This window comes from Piliocolobus tephrosceles, unplaced genomic scaffold (genome assembly GCF_002776525.5).
Source record: "Piliocolobus tephrosceles isolate RC106 unplaced genomic scaffold, ASM277652v3 unscaffolded_33055, whole genome shotgun sequence".
In the NCBI taxonomy this organism is placed as follows: domain Eukaryota; kingdom Metazoa; phylum Chordata; class Mammalia; order Primates; family Cercopithecidae; genus Piliocolobus; species Piliocolobus tephrosceles.
The window spans coordinates 1-8,166 of NW_022316594.1; the positions used below are offsets into that span (position 1 = coordinate 1).

At 57.1% G+C, this 8,166-nt stretch overlaps 1 protein-coding gene across 1 annotated transcript; it reads right to left on the reverse strand.

Annotated features, from left to right (window-relative positions):
- Positions 1–765: 765 nt before the first annotated feature.
- LOC111535089 (rootletin-like) lies at positions 766–7,824 on the reverse strand (the record flags this gene model as incomplete). Its single annotated transcript, XM_026452311.1, has 6 exons — positions 7,580–7,824; positions 5,923–6,077; positions 1,328–1,513; positions 1,152–1,235; positions 1,012–1,073; positions 766–931 (listed from the first exon to the last, which is right to left on the reverse strand). Coding segments are annotated over exons 2-6 (633 nt in total), but the record flags the coding sequence as incomplete, so codon positions are not given.
- Positions 7,825–8,166: the final 342 nt, after the last annotated feature.

Sequence of the window (8,166 nt, forward strand, 5' to 3'; positions counted from 1 at the left end):
CAGCCTCCCCCATCTCCGACCATTCCAGGAGGCACCACCGTTCAAGGCAGCGGGTCTTCCTGTGGGCCTGTGCACAGAGTGGTGTCCCAGCAGCCACGCTCAGCCTCCCAAGCCTCATGGCTCCCTCCTGCACAGGGACCTGGCTTTCAAGTCCTCTTTTGGTTGCAAGAGGCAACAAGGAAGGGAAAAAATGCAAGGGACCTACGTTTGCCTCTCAGCTGCCAGTTGCATGACTGTGGGCAGGTTACTTAACCTGTCTTTATTTATTTTGACACAGAGTCTTGCTCTGTTGCCCAGGATGCAGTGCAGTGGCACGATCTCTTAGCCTCCTGAATAGCTAGGATTACAGGTGTGTGCCACCACGCCCGGCTATTTTTTGTATTTTCAGTAGAGATGGGGTTTCACCATGTTGGCCAGACTGGTCTCGAACTCCTGACCTCAGGTGATCCACCTGCCTCAGCCTCCCAAAGTGCTGGGATTACAGGCGTGAGCCACAGCAACCGGCTTTAACCTCTCTTTATAATCAGGAGAATGACAGCACCTACCACATGCTGTTATCACAAGGAATAAAGGTCAATGCACACCATGCACATGGTACATGCTACGCATCGATAAGACCAGCTATTGTGATGATGGCTATTTACTTCTGCTAACATGCTCCCTTGGACAGTGCTCCCTCTCCCTCTCCAGGATTCTGAATCCTCCCTCCTCTGCAGTGCACCTTCCCCTTGGGTCAAGCTGGCCTCCCTGCACCCCCATGCCCACCTCCTCCTCACGCCTCCATGCTGCCTCCCGCTGCTCCAGCTCCTTGCGGCTGCGTGCCCAGTCGCTGGTCACCTTTCGTATGTCCTCACTCAGAGCCTGGTTGGCCGAGCCTGCCTGGTCAAGCTGTTCTCGGAGCATGGCATTCACCTGGGCCAGACTGGCACTCCTGAATGGGGCACAGGGGATCAGCAGGCACTCGCCCAGGGGACCACCTGCCAGCCCTGGCCCTCCCTGCTGCGCCCTCACCTCTGCTGCTCCTCTTCCAGCCGAATGAGGGCGCTCTCCAGGTCTTGGCTGTGTTCTGTGTCCTGAGTGGGAGAAAGGTTAAAGCATCAGGCTAGACAGGTAGAGGGCAGGGCCTGCCCCTGCCCCACCCTGGCACCCACCCTCAGTCGCTGCTGCTCCAGCTCTCTAGATCTCTCCAGCAGCTGCTGCTCCAGCTCCGAGCACCTCTTCTTGTACTGGAGAATCTGGGGATGGGGAGTTGATGGTGAGCCCCAGGGGTTGGGGCAGGGCAAAGTGAACACGTGGGAGGGCAGGAGCAGGAGTGGGTGGCCCTGACCTTGCCCTGCAGCCGCTGTACAAGCTGGGCCTGCCGCTGCTGGCCCTCCTGGTAGGCCTGCAGCTTGCGTCGGTAGGAGGCCTGCTCCTCCTGCAGCTGCCTCCGCAACTCCACGCTCTGCCGTACCAGCCCCCTGGGCTCCTGCGTCTCCAGCTCCCCAGACTCCAGCCGCAGAGTCTGCTCCAGCTGCAGGGAAGGGCCGTGGGTGAGAGTCCTGGGCCTCCTGGGAAGGCAGGCTCAGGCCTCTGTAGGGGGCACCAGGCTGGGCCCAGACCCACAATGCCTTGTAGGCTGATAGTCTGGCACCCTGGGGAGCAGGCACATGTGGGCAAGCCCGGGGCAGTGCACATGTGCAGGGGGTGATGCAGCCATGCACAGACATGCAGATGGGGCATGCATGGACACATGCAGGTGAGCCCACAAACCCAAACCATGCAGGCAAAGCTCAAAGGTGCACCTGGGATCAACCTCAGGGGCCTCAGTACACCAGGTGCCTCTCCTCCGGAACACTCAGCCCTGTCGTGGTTTCTGTTTATTACATTGATGCCTGTGTCTCCCCACCACGCCCCCACCCCAATGTGAGCTCAGGAAAGCCTGGATTTTTTGTTCCTCAGTGTATCTTAGTACTAGAATGGTGGCTGTGGTATGCATGGCACATGCTTGGTAAAATATTTGTTGTGATGGTGAATTAATAGCATGAGCTCATGGGAATATATTCAAAACAGAGGTGTCAATCCACCTATGCATATGTGAGCTTAAAGATATGCGCACAATAACACATACAGGCAACCTCAAATATCCCCGGGGGACACGAATGAACCCCCTCAAATATACAGCATTAAAATTTGTAATTTGTAAGAGATGTGCATAGATGTTGCCCTATACGGCGCCTGTATATTAATGCCACCTTCTGGCTGGGTGCAGTGGCTCACGCCTGTAATCCCAGCACTTTGGGAGGCCAAGGTGGGTGGATCACTTGAAGTCAGGGGTTCGAGACCAGCCTGGACAACATGATGAAACCCCGTCTCTACTAAAAATACAAAAATTAGCCGGGCGTGGTGACATGCACCTGTAATCCCAGTTACTCAGGAGGCTGAGGCAGGAGAATCGCTTGAACCTGGGAGGCGGAGGTTGCAGTGAGCCGAGATCACGCCACTGCACTCCAGCCTGGGCAACAGAGCAAGACTCCATCTTTATTTATTTTTATTTTATTTTACTGAGACAGTCTCACGCTGTCTCCTGGGCTGGAATGCAATGGCGCGATCTCGGCTCACTGCAACCTCTGCCTCCCAGATTCAAGGAATTCTCCTGCCTCAGGCTCCCAAATAGCTGGGACTACAGGTGCATGCCACAACGCCTGGCTAATTTTTTGTATTTTTAGTAGAGATGGGGTTTCACTATGTTGGCCAGGCTGATCTCGAACTCCTGACCTCATGATCTGCCCTCCTCAGCCTGCCAAAGTGCTGGGATTACAAGCATGAGCCACAGTGTCCAGCCCAAGACTCCGTCTTAAAAAAAAAAAAAAGGCCCCCTTCGTCCTCATCTCAGGAAAGCCTCTGCTGCTGCCGCCCTTCCTCCACCCCCAGGCAGCTCCCATCCCCTGTATCCTCAGACCCCTGTGGGCTCTGGCTGCCCCTACCAGCGATGGAACCCTCTCAACTCCCTTAAGGCACCTGCTGCCCCTGATCTTCCCCAGCTGTTGGGGGAAGGGAGGTGGGGGGGGGGCAGGGCAGTGTGAGAGCGCACAGTGGGTCGGGGGCACCCAGCAGGGACAACACCCCAGCCCAGCTGACTCTGACACTAGCCCCGCACTCACCATCTGTGGGTGCGGGTTACACTGCACAGTCTGTGAATTGGAGTGTTTTTGTGTGGCTTGGCTTTAGGGTCTCGCTATGTTGTTTGTGGCATGTTTTGTGCATCTGTGTGTCACTGTGTGGGGCCCGGTGTGGCCCGTGTCGTGTCCACACTGCACATCTGTGTGAAGCAGGTACTGTTTGCCTCTGGGACACAGAGGGGTTCAGGCCGTTGCCGGGTTCTCCTCCCCTTTCTCCAATGCTCAGAATCAGAGCCAGGACCCTCTTGGCCACACCTCACCCCTTTCCACAAACTTCACCCCGCAGAGAACAGTCTTTCAATTTTACTTGCAATTCAAAAGGGAAGGAGGCTGCCACTAAGCCAGAGATGAAAGAAGTTGACGGTCTCCCCTAGCAACCGCTGCCCTCAGACCGCCATTCAATTTACTCTTTCCAGGTTGCTATGGACACGAGGGAGCCCAGGGGGTCTGTCCTCTGGAGCCAAGGGAGGCGTGGCCACTCCCTCCTTTCCATTCTCGGCTGCGCCTACACCTGCTTCTCAGGGACAGCAAGAAGGGGGGGATCCCCATAGGGGGCCTGAGGTCCTCTCTTGGCTGGGAGGTGGCCTCTGGGAGTTCCTCAGTTTCCCTGCAGGACATGCAGTCAATAGGACACAGACCTGACCCTCCCTCCACTCCCCATGCCAGGGGTGCTGCAGGTTTGGAAAGATCACAACAATCTCGCTGACTGTCCCCCAACCCAGGCCACCATGCCAATGAGGGCCGCAGGGGCAGGCACTTGCCACCTGTGGCCATGGGGACAAGGGAGTGGCAGGGAAAGAATGCTGCCCAACTGCAGAGCCCTGGACCAAGGGTCTCAGCCCAGCACCACCACTGACCTTGGGCCTATCATGCCCCCTCTCCAGGACTTACTTTTCCTATCTGTGATAAGATGATCTCTAGGCTCTGAAGTTCTCTGGGGACCCGCCCTCCAGGAAAGGCCTTTGCAGTCATTCCTGTTCCACCTCTGCCTCCAGGTGGGGCCTCATTCAAACCATGGTGGATAGAGGACAACTGAAGCAGTGGGCGCCCTCTGCGTGCCATTTGGGGCCCCCCTAGCCACAGGAGGGAGCTTTCCACACTAACCCAGACCCCCTGTGCTGCAGTCCCAGCCCCAGCTGCTGTGTCCCAGCAGAGGAGGAACCTGTCACCTCCCACCTCTTCCCTTCCCTGCCAACTGGGGGCAGGGCTAGCTTCAGAAGGTGGCATTTAAGAGGCAGGCCCTGGGGGTGTGGCACTGTGCCATGCATGGGCCAAAAGAAAAGGGAGGGCTGGCTCAGAGCCCCATCACCACTGACAATGCAAGACTGGGGCCAGCATGCCCTACACACCCGCTGCAGACCCTGGGAAAACTAGCTCTCCACTGTCCTGATGCTAGGGGCCACTGCGGGCTGCCTACCCGGCTCCTCTACAAGTCCCAACTAGTCGGGGGTTTGTCCAGCCAGGCAAATCCCAGGACACGGACACGCCCCACAGTCACACACAGGAACACACACCCTCCTCCCAGTGCAGGCTCCAGCCTGGACAAGCCCAGCTCAGGGGTCCCACGCCAACCCTAGCTCTGCCACTACCACACAGGGGACCCTGGACCAGCCCCTGCCTCTCTGGGTCCCTTCCAACTTTGTGGGGGCCAGCTGTGCCCTGAAATCCCTAGCCCAGAGTCTCTTTCCGTACGTAGGAAACAAAACTTCAGAGCTTTGGTTCTAGACTGGGTTAGTCTAGAAACCAGAACCCCAGGGCTGTGAGTTGGAAGACCTGGTGTCTCGCCTTAACCGGCTGTGTGCCCCCAGCATGGTGCTTCCCCTCCCTGAGCTTCTGTTTTCTCCTTTGTTAAATGGGCATCATAATGGTCCCGAATTTGGTGTATTAAATGTGAAACACTCAGCACATGCCTGGCACATACTAGGCACTCAATAAACAGTAGCTACTATTAATACGCTACTGCCACCTGCATTCCTCCCATCTGCACACATACACTCGGTCCCACTTGCAACCCCCTTACCAATCTTCAGCCACCACCAACTTCCCAGGGTCACCTCCCGGCCACCTGGAGGCCCAAAGCAGACAGTGCATCAAGAGCATCCCGCACCCCTGGCACCAGCTCACACCCAGCTCCCGCCCCAGGCCGTGGGACCCCCACAAGCCTGCAGCACGGGTGATGTGAAACCTGCCTGGACATGCAGACAGGCCTGCTTCTCCTTCCTTCCCTGCCTGGAACCCATTCCAATAGGCAGTGGCAGCAGGTCTTGTGGCTGCCCCAGATGGCCTGCAGAGCACCGCGGATGCCCACACCAGCCTCGAGCCAGCATCCAGCCACTGCTTCAGCCCCAAGGCCCGTGGCAATGGTAGCACGGGGAGATGCCCAGAAACTCAAGGGGCAGGAATCTCTAGGGATCTCGTTCTGTGTCCCGCACCCCTAACAGGCCTGGGACAGACGCACCCCTAACAGGCCTGGGACAGGCCTGTCCCGCACCCCTAACAGGCCTATGCCAGGCACTTTATTCTATTATTTCCCATTATTCACACAACTCCACGTCCCATTACAATCCCCACTACAGAAAACAGGCTTGAAGAATGTAGTGATTTGTTCAACGCCACTCAAGGTGGCAGAGCCTCAATCCAAGCTCAGGCCAACCTGACACCAGGGCCCATCTTTTGCCCCGTGTGTGGGCCTGGTCTAGATGCCTCCATGCCCTCAAACCAGGGGAGCCCTGGCCTAACCCACCACCTGGGCGGCACCCACCCTCTCGCTGACCGCGTTGTACTTAATGGCCAGTTCATCACACTTGGCACGGCTCTGGACCAGCAGGTCCTCCACGCGGGACAGCTCCTGCTGCAGCAGCTGGTTCTCCTCCTGCAGTGACAGCAGCGATGCCATCTCCGTGGCCGGCAGTGGGGCTGGCAAGGGACAGTGGGCACATGGTTGGCTTCTGGGTCCAGTGGGACATCCTCCCGCCATGGGGAGGGCAAGAAAACCATCCAGGCCCCTGGGAGGAGCCCAGGTGGGAATGGCTGCAGCATTAGGCCTGCAAACAGAGCTGAGAACAGGGAGGAAGGCAAGGAGGGGATACAAAGCTGGACGTAAAGTGAACACAGCTCCAGCTAAAGTGTGGCCCAGCAGGTTTTGGAGGTGCAGGAGAGAGGCTCAGTCTAGGAGCCAGGAGACCCCTGAGTTCTTGCTCCCTCCTTTTCCAATTACTATTCTTCTCTGGGGCCTGTTTTACTTATTTGTAAAATGGGTGGGGCGGGCGCGGACTCACGCCTGTAATCCTAGCACTTTGGGAGGCGAGATGGGAGGATCACCTGAGGTCAGGAATTTGAGACTAGCCTGGCCAACATGGTGAAGTCCTGTCTCTACTGAAATTACAAAAATTAGTTGGGCATAGTGGTATATGCCTGTAGTCCCAGCTACTTGGGAGGCTGAGACAGGAGAATCACTTGAATAATGCAACCCGGGAGGCGGAGGTTGCAGTGAGCCGAGATTGCACCATTGCAATCCAGCCTGGGCAACACAGCGAGACTCTGTCTCAAAAAAAAAAAAAGAAAAGGTAGAATAGTAACCAGATCCTCCCAGAAAAGCATCAAAGCCGTGCTCGAGGGAAGAGCTTCATGGAACTTTAAAGGCTAGGACTCAGGATAGCGTAGGTCAGGTTGTGAGGAGGAGAAAGAGAGAAGAGGGAAAGAAAGGCCAGCGGGAGAAGCGCGGTTGTCCACCTCCTGTGGGTTTCCTTCTACCCTGGGAGAACTGGACATACGCCCCAGGTGTCAGGGTGAGGGTCCCCAGAGTCTCTCTCTGTCTGGGGCTCCAGCGCACCAACATCCCTGGTGCTCCCGAGGAGGGGGCCCGTCTGTAGCTTGTCAGTTGAACAGAGACAATGGTTAGAACACCAAAACGCCATCACGGAGAGCTGCCAGCACACCAGCTGCAACTGACTGTGCCAGTTCCCAGACCCTCAAGCCACATAATGACACCATGTGTGCCACCCACTGAGAGAAGCAGGGACCATCCGCCTTCCTGCCTACGTGGGAAATGCATGGACAGCGCAAAACCCTGGTCTGAGCTGAGCTGCCCTCTCCCTATATCTTGGGATCAACCAGCTCACACCTTCCCCGGGTGGGAATATGGGATTTGGGGTTCACATCTTTGCAGCAGGCTACAGGCAAGCACGGAGGGGATGCTCAGCCCTTCCTTCTAGTTGCACCACATGCGAAATAAATCTGGACAAATTACATCCCTGAGCCTGTTTCCTCATCTGTAAAATGGGTTCTTCCATCATAAGGCTGTGCCTGCCCCACAGCGAATTACAGTCATGATCATCATGGTGACTGCTCAGGAAAGGGACATGCAAAGAGGTAAAATGTGGGTGGTGTCTGTGGAGGGGAGCGGATGGGGGTGGCACCTGGGCTCTCAGGCTGGGAGAGGTTGCGGGTGACAATCTCCTTGATGCGGGCAGGAAGGCTGGTGGTCTGAGCGTCCTGGGCCAGTTCCCGCGTGCCCAAGCCCTCCTCCTGGCACAGGACGCTGCTCTCCAGTGTCTGTGGGAAAAGCGAGAGGGTCTTCAGGGGACCTGGGACCTAGGACTCCCTGGCCTCAGGGGGAGAGCCAAGTCCTACTGCCCAAGATATGGGTCCCCAGGAGCCCCTCAAGCTGGAGTGAAGCCTGGGAGTTAGAATCCAAAAAATCCCCGTGGGAGGAGCCTCTTGTGCGCTCCCTGCCCCTGGAAGGCCACCCAGGGCCAGAGATGTGAACCAAACCCCACGGGCAACTCCCAAACCCCACTGAGGCAGTCCAGTGTTGGGGGCTCAAATCCGGCTCTGACCCTAGATGGATGAGGATCCAGCTATGCCAGAGGTCCCCTGAACCCCAAAATCTGGAAGTAGGGACCCCCCTTCTCCCAATGCAGGGCACTGGGATGAGGGAGCCACAGCAGGTGCACCCTGTGTGTACCTCTGCCCCCCGTCTTGCCAGGAACTGCAAGCGGGGTCC